General features: G+C 46.2%; 1 protein-coding gene across 1 annotated transcript in view; it reads right to left on the bottom strand.

The window, feature by feature from the left end:
• The window catches only part of LOC146161401 (roundabout homolog 2-like), a 68496-nt gene that overhangs the window by 47862 nt on the left and 7591 nt on the right, over positions 1-13043 (bottom strand). The window contains exons 2-3 of the mRNA XM_083384060.1: positions 9741-9986; positions 8689-8841 (exon numbers count right to left, since the gene is read on the bottom strand). Coding sequence (XP_083240186.1) covers positions 8689-8841; positions 9741-9986 — 399 coding nt within the window. The remainder of the gene's footprint in view (positions 1-8688; positions 8842-9740; positions 9987-13043) is intronic.

The following is a 13043-nucleotide window of genomic DNA, read 5'->3' as shown; positions in this document are numbered from 1 at the left end:
ATCCTGTTAGCGTCGACGATGGAATGACAACCGGTCGACGGCAAACAAACCGGAAAAGAGACGGGTAACCGCATATAGACGAACATGCTTCGCACAAAGCGACGCTACGTGACCGTGACAATGGAAAGGGAAGCGACATCCGAGAAGGGCAGAGCTTTTTCCTTGTATATTTGAGCCCGACATTCTTCACCGATATAACCAGCGGGGAACACAGATGCCGGTGCTGGTTAGGTTAGGCGCGAGTCGCAATTAAGCCTGGCGGTTTCGCGGCTGCGGTTGTGGATGGGCGCGGGCTAATCGCGTATTGCGAGGCCTAATCACGTATTCTGGACGTAAAACGGGCGGGAAATCTGGAGAGGTTCCATCGACTGATGAAAGCGGCGAAACGTCGAGTGCTGGTCGCGCCTTTGCCAGCAATCGTGAGAGTTTCTGGCCGAAGGAAAGGAATCAACGAGATAAACCGCAACTCGGGAGCAAGCAGAAGGTCGTGACTTATTTCACCAAACTAGTTTGGATAAGTGTGTATCGCGGTGAGAGCGCCAGGTGTTCGACCAGGTCATAACTGACGCCATGAAACCCCAAACCCGCAGAAAGAATGCTCGGACCAGTTGGTGCTATAACGATAATTGCCCACACGCGTTTAGTGGTCAGCAACATAGGAACATCCAATAAACTTTAATTAAATCTGATTTGATCTGCGGCTCGAACAAACTGTGTTTTTTTTATTTCAGGCAAGATAATAAATAACTTTTCAAAAGCCTCGCACAATTAAGGCGATGGTAAAACATGAATTACCAATCAAATTTAAAAAAGGGGCAAATTAGAAATTTTAAAATATTAATCATTATTATTAATATTAACCGTAAAACAGGTCTCAATCAAAAAAGATTAAATCGCAATTAACATTTCACTTTTGGATGCTCGCTTTATTGACCGGGCACCATGCAGTTCCTCATCTTAGAAGGGGATTAAAGGCCGGGGACAGCTGTCCGCCTTTCGGCCACTTGCAATCAACGTGAATGCAAATCGAACAGTACATTTCCTGCGCTTGGGCATCTGAGCGGCGGATTAAGAATTCGGGTTAAGACGCTATACTTCTACTCCAAGAAGCCACGTTGATAGACATCGCAGTTGCGCTAACAACTCAATTAGGCGAATCGTTATTCTTGGAACATTGCTTGGCATAAGGACCGTTACAAAGCTTGTTTTATGCTAAAACAAAGCCGAATGTTGCGTGTCCAACGAATTACGTGCACCAATTTGCAAACAGTCTCTGCATTTCGACAGATGAAAAACCAACCGCGTTTTTGTTTCTTGGTCAACGGTGACGAATCAGTATTCCACAGTTGGACGAAAATACCAGCGGCCTTGATAAGGCGAGATAATTGCGACTAATTCTGACTGACAAATCCGCGGTTAAGGCCGCGTTTTGAAAGCACTTGTACACGCCGCGCAGTCCATGACAGCCATCACGTTCACGTGAATTTCCCACACTCGCTGACGGCCATCTTTGTGTACGCTTCGTTGCGCAGGTATTAATTTACACGTGCTGGACCTTTCAAAGCGCTGGTTGGTTGCACACACAAACACAAGTTGTAGTGTTGTTTTAGGTTTGGGTTTAAACGCAAATGGTTTCGGCTAAAGTCGGCTATAGCGACTTAGCACGAAATGTTTTCTAAGAATAGGGTTTAAGATGACTAAAACGCGACGATAAGGCAGTACAGGATGGGACACTTAAACAGTCTTACAGAATTACAGGGTGTTGGTCGCGCTCGCTGCAAAAGAAGTGCACGGCTGCCCATCAGCCAAGACGCGACAGACAAGCATCGTCTCTTTAATATTTCATCGACCTATAATCGCCTGAAAAGATGCTCCGGGGCCGTTTCTAATCCATAAACGCACCGCTCCCTTCGTCGACTGACAACAGTCGACCTTACGGCGCGCGGCTGTTTTCGGGCAAATGCCGCCAAAGAAACAAGGAACAGTCGGCAAAATGCAGGTCGCTGTTCAATAATTAAAACGCGGTCGTCTCCCGAAAATCGCCATACACAAGGAAGACAAGGGCGAGGCACCATAGAATAAAACGCGCTTGGCTCGATTACTGGTAAGTTTCATATGGGCAATTGGCGGTTGCGGTGTCGGGCTGCGATGAATGTTTAATGCAAAATACGCGGCTTAGCATTTGGATGTTGCCCGCGAAAACAGGCGGTTAGTCGACGCTGGCGATCGAACGACTGACTTAAATACAGTTTAAGTCGTCGCGGTCGACTTGGTCTGTTTTGCGCGTTTCTAAATGAAGTACAACAGTAGGCCAAATAAATGCCAACGCCGGCACCCCTGTCGTCTATAATTTATGCCATGGGAAACTCTTAATGGTCCCTTACGAGTCTGTTCGCGTTTTCCCGTCCTCGGTTGCTAATGATCGGAAAAATGCGCCCAACCATCGGCAATGAATGCTAATGAGCCTGTCTGTTTTAGAATTAACTTCAGCTTCGTTAGCAGCAAGCGACTCCAGGCTAAATGCTTTTCCGCGACAGGCCAGGTTAAGGTTCTGGTCGTAACACCATTATATATATACACAACACATAGTCAACACAGGAAGATAGGGTTACATCCAGGGCATCCTGGGCGACGGCGACTGCCGGCATTTAAACCGATGCCGGTCACAAGAAGCTGCATAGGTCGGTCGAACGCTGGCCCGGTTCCCAAGTGTACCCTAAACGTAATGACCCGCCGTCCGGTGCTCGCCCTCCACGCCTGGCTCGGCGCCCTGCTGGGAAAACTACTAATCGCCGCGTGATGTCATTTGCCAGGCCGCAATCCGCGCGCGCTCAGCGACAAGCTGAAGTCGCCAGCCTCTTCTTTGCCGAAAGCTTTAAACTCACTTAGCGCGGGAAGCCAGGGCACAAACTATAGAGTGAAGGAGGACGCAGCTGGACGTCAATCACTCGCGGTTGCAAGTTGGCGGATTGTGGCGGCTCGAACCGACCAGACCGGGTCATCGCGTCCTGGTGTGATTCGAGCGTTGGAATGCGTCTGCGGTGGGACGCACCGAGCCCTTGCGAATAAAAAACTCGCCTTATACTGCTGGACTAGAGAAAATACGTTCCGAATTTGCGGCAACGTGTTTACGCTTATGCTATCGAATACTGACGTCACTGCAATGCGCATGTTCCCAAGTTGCTTCACGGGCCAAAAATCCCGCCTGTGTTGCAGTTTACAAACATACAAAACACTACCACAATAATATGCAGGTAAACAAGGTTGACTAATGACCGATTTTTTATGACCGATTCTCATATATCGAGAGTCTTATACAAACATTCGAAACCATTCAAACGCTTTATTAATATTTAACGTACAAATTACCTGCAGGCCTCAGCCCGGCGAATACATTTGTGCATTTTCTAAACTTCAGAGCGGTCCGAACAGGGAGATAGGCAAGGTCGTCAAGACCCGATGTTTGGGAACCTAACACCGAGCCATTAGCATTGCGAAATTGCGCGTCGCCTTTACGCCATAAACAAGTGAAAACGAGATCCCCGAATGTGTCGGCGCTGCTTTGCTTAGGTTTGCTCTGGCGCGTTACGAATGATGGGGAAATAGTTTTTCTTCGTGACTTTTCGGTGACGCGGGGAATGCTAAAAGCCGAACCTGGCCAGGCCTAATAGCGTTGGGTCCCGCTGGCGAATGAGTAACCCGAAACCCAAATTACACTCGTTAAACTTGACTCGATTTCGAAGAGGCCCGGACGCCCATGAGACCCCGGGACGGCCACGACAATGCTTTAAAGCTTTATTTCCATAAATTACTTCTGCAGAGTTCGTGACACAACCTTTAGGCCTAAATGCGAACTTCGGGAACCCAATGGCACAACGTTACATCAAAAAATGTGATGTCTGGTATAGAAAAAAGCTTCGATATAAAATGTGAACCAGGGTAAGATAAACAAAGGCGGATAGGTTTAATATGACTTTCGAGCAAAACGTAAATTATTCTTTAAACGTTTAAAGCATTCATGCAAGCATGGTTGAAACTGTGGAACAATTTATTTGATTTTGTGTAGTTACAGTGCGACAATTGTCGATAGAAAGTGACTTTTAAATTGCAAAGACCATATGAAAGGACAATCATCGATCGGCAATAGTGCAGCGTGTCGCAGACGCAAGTCGCCTGACGCACTCGTCGTGTCGCGCAAGGCCGTAATTGAGTTAGTTGCTTGTCGCCGACTGGCTTAAACGCCTAATCGATTGCAGAAATCAACAGCGGCGCCCTTTTCCAATTTCCGACTTAAAAGTTGCCTGGCCCGCGAATATGCTTGACAACAGTTCGAAATTTCGCCGTTTCCTTTTCAAACTGATAGGACAACTGGACTTACACATGCAGTTGCAAGGCATGCCGTTGACAATTTAAGATTTCACAGTTAACTCGTACGTCAAATCACGCTAGAGTATATGGCAGGCATGCTAAAGGTCGACAGGTTAACTCTATAAACGCTCACTACGTAGAAGGGTCATCCAATCACATAGGTGCCCCATTACGGGCACCATTAAGTACGTAAACAGCATCCGACGCTGTTACTTTTTTATGAAGGTGTCAATCAATCAAGTGTTGCGTCACGTCGCAACACAGACCAATAAGAGGAATCTGATGGCGAGGGCGCACGCAAATAGTCGCGATTACCTGGAAAACCTAAAGGCCGTGCCCACGTTTAAGTGCATAAAGAGTTTGTCATTCGAAAATTGGAGCGAGTTTTAACCCAAAGCGGCGCACAATAAAGCGTCCGTAATCGTCGCGGCGCCCAGCAAGTCGTCGCCGGCGCGCGAAACCCAATTATGACGAAGGCGAAAGGGCCGAAAATTGCAAACCGAATTATCCTAATTCGTTTAGAGCGCCCTTCGTATCGAGTTACAAGGCCAAAGTCGCGGCCCAGGGACGCGCGATCTGCATCTTGCGCCGCTATACCGATCGTTGAACAGATCGACCAGTGAGTAAGCTTACTTGAGAAAACAACAACAGGATTGGGGATATAAAACGAGCCAAGGCGTAGATGGCGCGGTTTGTCTTAAACTGAAATCACTTGCAATCGAGCGATTTTTTTACTCGAATTCTTGTCCAAGGTGGTATCTTATTTCGGTCGGCGAAAATTCCAGGCGTATTGAAGTGTACGTGCGGCGTATAGCAAAGAAAGAAGACCTTTGAACCTAAACAGCGCTATTTTTTACCGAACACAGCCACACCTGTCATTTGAAACACAGCGAAATTCGCTTAAATCCAATTAACAGCTAAAAATTATTTGCAATTATTTTTTCTTTAAAACTCTATCAAACAATAATATTTCACGCCTAGCAGCGCAAAACGCTAAAACATCTTTAAGAAGCGGTAGCGCGAATATCGGATGTCAAGGCTGTAGAAAATCCGGGGAGCCGACACAGAATGCGAGGCGCCTGAGTAAAAGCGCTGGAAGGAGGCAAGAGGCGACAACAGGCAGCGACAAGGCTGTGACAGGAGGAAAGACGAGATCCGATTTCACGGCGCAATGCTCGGTTCCAGCGTGTGACAAGCGAGCCAAAGCAAGACGTAGCGATTTTCGCTCGAAGGCCGGGACCGTTGTTTTTTTATGACGTTCTCCTTAATCGCATTACCCACGCGCGCAAACCCAGTATAACTTAGGGAAGCAAAAAATCGCTGTTGCTTATGTTGACCAGACAGAGCGGTCGAACGCAGCCGACAAATGACTACTGGGCGATGGATAAGTAACTTGACTTGCGGTGTTATTTCGCGCAAATCTAGTCTTTGACGGTTGCCAGTCGCCCGGCGACCGTCCTCACTCCCCTTTGCACCCAACCATCGTCACATCTCGCAGAGATTGAGATTGATTTCGTGTTCGTCGCCACCGCCCGCCCTTTCCCGCTTGCACCTAATCTCGCAGAATCGGCACAATAACACCGCCACTGCTCTGCTGTTGTTTCAGGTGAACAAGTCGAGATTGGCGGCAAAACAAGTGCATTAACGTTCCTTCACAGACATAAGTCCCGCCTTTCAAACGGCAAACTTACCAGATATAAATCTAAAAGACAGATTTTTTTGAATGTTCAAAAGGGAGTAGGATTTCAAGGAAAGTTGATCAGGTTATCTGATCTATTATGAAACATAGGCTTAACGGGTGTCAACATTGCACCACAAAAACATTAAAGCTGAAGGGAGTGAAGAATAAAAGTCGTCCTTATTTATCAGTTGTTGAGGCAATTAATACTCGAAACATTCAGTTGTCAGCGCAGCTGTAAATTAAGGGAGGCTACTGTTTCTCGGTAACCATTTATCTTTCGCATTACAACGATCTCATCTTCCGAGGCGATTTCGTTATCACGTAACAAACGGAAACCGACTCGGGATGCGTTCCCGCGCCAACAGCCGGACACCACAAGTGACAAAGCTCCGAGCCAAAGCCGCGACCCCCAATTGCGCAGTTTAGGGAGCAAAATTAGTTGACTCACAAGCAGATGTGACGCGTTGTACAGTGAATCGGACATCTTTCGGACTCCGAATGCGCGGAATGCCATTTTCTCCCTTCTAACTCGACTTAAACGGCCTCGGCAATTTGCCTGTCAGAGAGCGCCGAATAATAATACGCGACCACCTTGGGAGTTTTCATACGCGGCGGTAAATGGACTCGCCGTTTCTAGTGACTTTGTACGACTCGTAAAACGACTTCGATACAGTTTTTCGCTTCGAATCGGTTGAAAACGGGGTATTTCCTTGTATCGGGTACATGACCATTTAACGAAATCCAAGACGACGGGCATAAAAACAATTGTGATGCATATATGTCCAAAACACCGGGAAAGTTTCTTATCAGTCCGCATTCTCGCAAGCGCATTAATGCGAGCGACAGGTATAGATTGCAGTTGACCCGCCTGACAGCGCAGAACAAACGATGGGCGACACCTCGTAAACTGACCGTAATTTATAAGGCGGTTTATTGCGCTCTCCGCTAATGCTTCAGCAACGACCAAACTGACTCAAAACAACTAGAAATGTGCATTAAGACAGACGCGCCTAATGCCGGAGAAGGCGCAATCTTACCAATACACTTCCGACCACCCCGCACAATTGCATCGCCCAAGACGAAATGACGTCACGCATATCGCGCGGAGAAACAATTAGGCGTTTGTGGCGTCATGGCGGAGGAATACACCGACGCGCGCGCCAACACACGCAATTTCCAAGCGCGTATCGTTCGTCAAACATTTGGCTGGGCATTAAACTGTCAATCAGCTTTTCCTTTGGTGGTCTGACAACTCGCCTTCGCTAAAATGCTGGCTGCTTGTTTTCGGATTGTGTAATGCTCGTTTGGGCGTAATCGCAGCCGATCGAAAGGCCCATTGTATAAGGCCCGGGAACGTTGGACGAGGATTAAACGCGTTACATTGCTCTATGACACTTGTTCCGCGAACGCGAACTCACATGTGGGCGGGGCAAAAGTTTAAAGTGCCAGCCAGACACAAGGTTGTAAAAATGCTGTCCAACCGCGGGCTTATACAGCTGTCAGAAAAGGGCTAAATGCACCAACAACAACAACAAAAAACGAACATTTATTCTTAAGTGGCTGGTGAACGCAGTTTTATAGCAATTCGTATCTATTACCTCTTCTTTGCAGTTGTTAGCAAGAATCTCATAAGATTACAAATACCGCCAAGTGCAGGCAAAATCAAGTGTGGCGAACATGAATACCGACTAGATATGCAGTTTGAACGGTATCAATAACAATAACATACTTGTTGTTCAAAAGCCGCTGAATCGCGCAATTAAATCAATTAATTTGCCACTTCAGCAGCAGGCCACACCACAGTCCACAACAATCGCCATAGGTGTTAAACAATTATCGCCGTTGCTCGATTGAGCCGCTCAGGCGCAAAAGGCTTATTGCGCTTGCTGGTGCTTCTGCAAGGTAAGGCGATACACCTGCATGCTCGGCTGCCAAAAGCACTTAATACGTCGTTTACAGTTGCGGACTTGTTCTTACGGACAGCTCTCGCCGCACATTTTCGCGTTTCGTCAGCGCTTAATGGCTTGAGTCATCGCCGTTACGTCACACTTTCACCAAAACCTGACTTTCACCCAAACCTGAGTCGCAAAAACGCGTTGTCGCTTCTGTGATTCGGACTAAGAAAATATTTGTTCTTCTAAACGTTTTCGGGAATGACTATGCATTACGCCATGGATTCTTTCGCAACGTTCAAGTTACTCTACCCTTTATTTAATTAAAAAAATCCCAGTTTATAGGAGGCTACATATCCTCATTGGATTTACTGAAGCCTAAAGTCTTACCATTACATACCATTTGAATTATACGACTTCAGGAGATTTAGCAAACTAAATGCTACTGAATATGACAGTGAAAGCCAAGTATATAGACATAACAAAACAGAACATCTTTTATACGTTTCCTTTGTGTAAACTATTACAATCACTTAATAGTTCTGTTTCTTGGTGGTTAAACAAAATATTTTCACATTGTGTTGGCACCTATTAAATATAGGATTGTTGACTGGTAGCACTGACCATTATGATCACAGTTCGACAAGAAATGCACATAAAGACAGTGTTCAACTATAAGGCATCGTTAGCTGCTTATTACACACAGTCACACATGCGCTTTCCAATTACACGATTCACACCACTTACAGGCGAGCTGAACGGAGGCGTTCCTGCTGTAGACCTTGCCCAGTGGGTTGGTGGCAATGCATTGGTACGAGCCCACGTTGGCACCGTCGGAGCCTCGGCCCAGAACCTCCAGGAAGATAAGGCCACCTTCCGGCATACTGACGATGTTTTTTACTGCAGGCATAAAAAACAAATGTTGGAAAAATTGTTAAGCACAAAGTATATTTTAACGCACTCAACCCTGTGTTTTAGTGACAAAACTGCGGTGACCTTTTAAAATACATAAATCTATGGAACTAACTTCCAAACCAACTTTTCAGTGAGAAATAATCCGTAGCCAACACTACGGCTTTGTTTGTTAAATGATTACCTCATTGACGCAATCCTTCTTACCATCGTATTAACTTCTATCATGGTATAATCTTTTGTAATCGTATTAACTTTTAGGTCAAGTCCAATAACGTGTAAATCCACGAGCGATCAAAATCCATTCAAGCGTAAGTTTTCTCACACGGTTTAACGTTGGGAACAATATTAAGGTGGTGGTATTTTTTTGACAGCACACCCTACACCAAGAGCCACATTTTTAGGGGGTGCCCATTGTAGAAAAAGAGTTGGTATCACGCCAAGCTCTCTGAAATCCGTCAGCTCGTGTTATCATCTTGAAATATGGCCAGTTTAGGACAATCCCGTTACGTCTAGACATCTCTCGGTAAAAAATTCCGTCCCGATTATGCATTACAACCGATAAATGTAACTTAATTTCTTAATGCACTTGAATTTAATAATTTTCTAGAAATTACTTAACCAACACCTCATACAATTTCTTCCGATTTGTAAAGTCAGCCTAACGCTATCCTACACTAGTCTCCAACTCAAATAGCGTATTTAACAAAAGCACCAGATTCTCTAAAAATCAGGCCATGGGGGGATAATCAGTGATTAGACTTTTACAGCGCGGGGCCCCGCTTTCTTTCCAGGTGGTTTATCAGTTTAGGATTCGAACAATTATAAATCGAACCGCAAACTACAATCATCCACAAACATTGTAGTTTAATTAAAAGTACACCCACCAATGCTTTCTTTCAGCGGTTTGCCGTCTTTGAGCCACGTAATAGCAGGTAGTGGGTAGCCACTGGCCCGGCAGTTAAGACGCCCAACATCTCCCCCTCCAGTCGCCAGAATGTCGCGGGGTTGCTCGGTGATACGGGGGGCTGTAGGGGTGCTGCCCGAGGTGGAGCTTCTCGCCTTAGGGGTGGGCAGTGATGCTGGGGCTGCTGCTAAGGGGGCCGGCAGTTCCGGTGCCGCTGGGGCGCATACTGAAACACAAAAAAGTGAGTTTTATTGTGGGTAGGGTTGAGACGATACTCGTAAGAGTTATAACGGAATTTTGTGGTATATGGACACGTTTCGAAGCAGGTTTAATACATTCAGTTAAAAATGTGACATCCTTACCTAAAAAAAGCGTGACGTCATATTATAAAGGCTAAAGGGCAAACCTGTGGTATTGCTCTTACTGTTCGTCAACTGAAATCGCAAAACCTTTGCCTATAAGTAATAAGCTCAATCCCCGTTAATACAAATCGTGGCCTTGCAAAAATGATACATGTAAGGCAAAATGTCTGACATGCCTATATTAGCTTTCGAAACCGAGAGGTCGCAAAAGGACATAACAAACCGACGTTAAAGTCGGGACAAATTTACGCCCCAAGGAAAGTGCAAAAAGATTCCACCAGTTAAAAACCGAACGCCGCGCTCATTCGATTTTATACAGCAGAGGTGTGTCGGACCGGATAAATCTCATTAGCGCGTACAAAGGTTGCGTCCGATTCCGACGGGATCGCCTTATTGTACGGTTCGTCTATTCACAGGGAGCTTCATTAACGGGATCAATGGAAAAATCCGCCACCGACCGCAAGCCAGTTTCGGTTTCAGCGCGTTTTTCACCCGCGAGGTAACGATAAAGTCCCAGAAGAAGGCACGGTCGCCCCGGCCCCGCTTTTGCGGTAACGAGGCGCCGAAGTCGCGGTTTTGAAGCGCGTGGCAAGCGCGCTCGTTCAAACGACGGGAAAGTTAATTGGACCAAGAAAAAGTTGCGTAATCTCTCAGCCACCAAAGCGCGCGCGCGTGAGAAGATCCGGCGAAATCTTTGCGTGTTTACCATGTACAGGTGACCGGAAAACATGGCTTCCTTCCTTCCCTATGCGTTTGCACTTTGGAAGGCGCTGCGAAATTTATTTTTAATGTAACGATTCAGTGCCGGACACCAACACCGATCGACTTCCACGATACTAATTTTCACATATACCGCTGGACTTCGGACTCGAAAAAAAGGTCGGCAAGTCGCCTTAAAAAATAATAAATATACGCAAAGCGAATTTAACTATAGCATAATTTCACAAAAAAAATACGTTTAAAGAGATAATGTAAGCGACTGCAACTGTTTGTTTAATTGCTGTTAGTATGTTATCAAACCATAATCAAGAGTTAATGAAACATTTGTCAAGAGGGTATTGGACGATCGTACATTTATGAATGGCGCTGGCGGCAATTGGTTTGGAATCCGTCCCAGCAACTGCCTGGAGTAACGGACCGAATTAGAAGGAACACAAAGCAGCCGAGACGCAGCGATCACTCGGGTTACACCGCTCGTCAAAAAGCCGGTGCTGGAAAGGTGCGACAAGACAACCGCAAATTCCCATCTCCCCTTAGTCCGGCGCAAGTAATTACACAGCGACTTCGGTGAAGAGGCGCTAAACCGACACAATCGAGCATCCCAGATAACTGCGTTTAATTGTCAAGTGCGCCCGGCGGACAAAGGGTTGCGAATCGGAGACGAGCGGTACACGTGGGTCGCGGACCTTTGTCCGTCACGCCGTCGACCATTGTGGCTATGAGTGGCGTTTTCGATTGACGATCGCGCGCCCTTCAGTGGGGCGCTTCAGACGCACTTTCGTCGACGGACCTGCCCCACATCGCCCCCCTCCCCCTTCCATAACCTGCCAGTAGGTGTTTGAAGACTGGAGCCCACAGATTCGACGTTAAAGCTAAAACAAATGAAGCCAACTAGTACCGGTAGCGGAGGATTTAGCTGCTGTCTGTACTGATTAGGCGCTGAGTTTCAAACAGAATCATAATAGAAATTTTCGCGCATTTTTACCCCACGCGATGAAAACAAATAGCTTTCGGGCGCTCTGCGGCATAAGGCCTAATCAAGAATAATTCATAAAGCAACCTGAATCGCTTTTCAACGAATAAAGGTAAATTGTTTATTTAAGAAACCCCTATTGCAGCAAGCTTGAAGAAATCACCGGTTACACTTTGACGTCAATATTGCTGATCAAAGTGTCAGCAAGTGCTGGAATTATTCTTTAAGTGGCCTTATTACACCTGTCATTTAGTAAGCCAGGGAAGCCAAGCGAAATGCCCATTGGCTTCTTTTCCCACCAAAAATCGTGTAAAGAAAATACAGGTCGAGCTGTTTTGTGATGTCCACCGAATACCGATCACATTGACTGGCCAATGGTCGCGCAACGAGGCTGGTCTCTTGTCTTGTCAACGACCATTGGCTATCGAGGGCGCGTACACAAACAGCTATACGACGGCGAGTAGCGGGAACCGAGGTGCTGCCACTGTACGAGTGATGGATGGGCGAATTTCACAGGTCGGATTAGGCCCGGACCGGTCTTGTTTTTGCCGCAAATTGCAACGCGGATTTTGGGCGAATTAATTCAAGTGGAGCGGGAGCCTTTTTTGTGGGTTAATGGGTTTCGGCGAGATTACGGGGTCTTTAATGCGATGAAACGGCACCGGGTCTCAAGCCGCCAGTCTCTTCCGTAAACGTTTTCGAGGACACCTAAAAAATCCTAAGCAAAAGCTGTGCGATCATTGAGTTAAAACTTTGTAAAAGCAAAATCTAAAAAGAAAAAAAATTCAACATTGTTCTACCTCCAGTCCTCCATCGTTTATTAATAAACTCGGGACCAAAATACTTCGGTGACAGCGTTGAATCTTAAGGAAATATCTCCAAAAAAGAAAATCTTTAAAAAGTTTTTAAAAACCGGTAAAAATCAGGAATTATTTAAGATGATATAAAGATATGTATATTTTAGCCTTATAAACCGACATTGTTAATTCATTCGAATAATTTATTTCAATGGAAGAAAGCAGCACCGCAATTTCCAAAGCGGTACAGTCCCCGCTATTGCGCAAACCGGCAAAATCCGCCTCAATCTCTAAAAGGGCCCAGAAACGAGGTTCCCAAGGCCCACCTTCACCCCCTGGCTTGAAGCGAGCATCCGAATTGGCGGCTTTTTGTCGTTTTCGGTTTTGGCAACAAGCGCCCGCTGACGGGTTTGGCGGAAAAGCGGGGGCGG

The sequence above is a fragment of the Ascidiella aspersa genome, chromosome 3 (genome assembly GCF_963924565.1).
Source record: "Ascidiella aspersa chromosome 3, kaAscAspe10.2, whole genome shotgun sequence".
NCBI classification, from domain to species: Eukaryota; Metazoa; Chordata; class Ascidiacea; order Phlebobranchia; family Ascidiidae; genus Ascidiella; species Ascidiella aspersa.
Note: the sequence above shows the minus strand (reverse complement) of the source record. Positions and strands in the feature narration are given on the sequence as shown.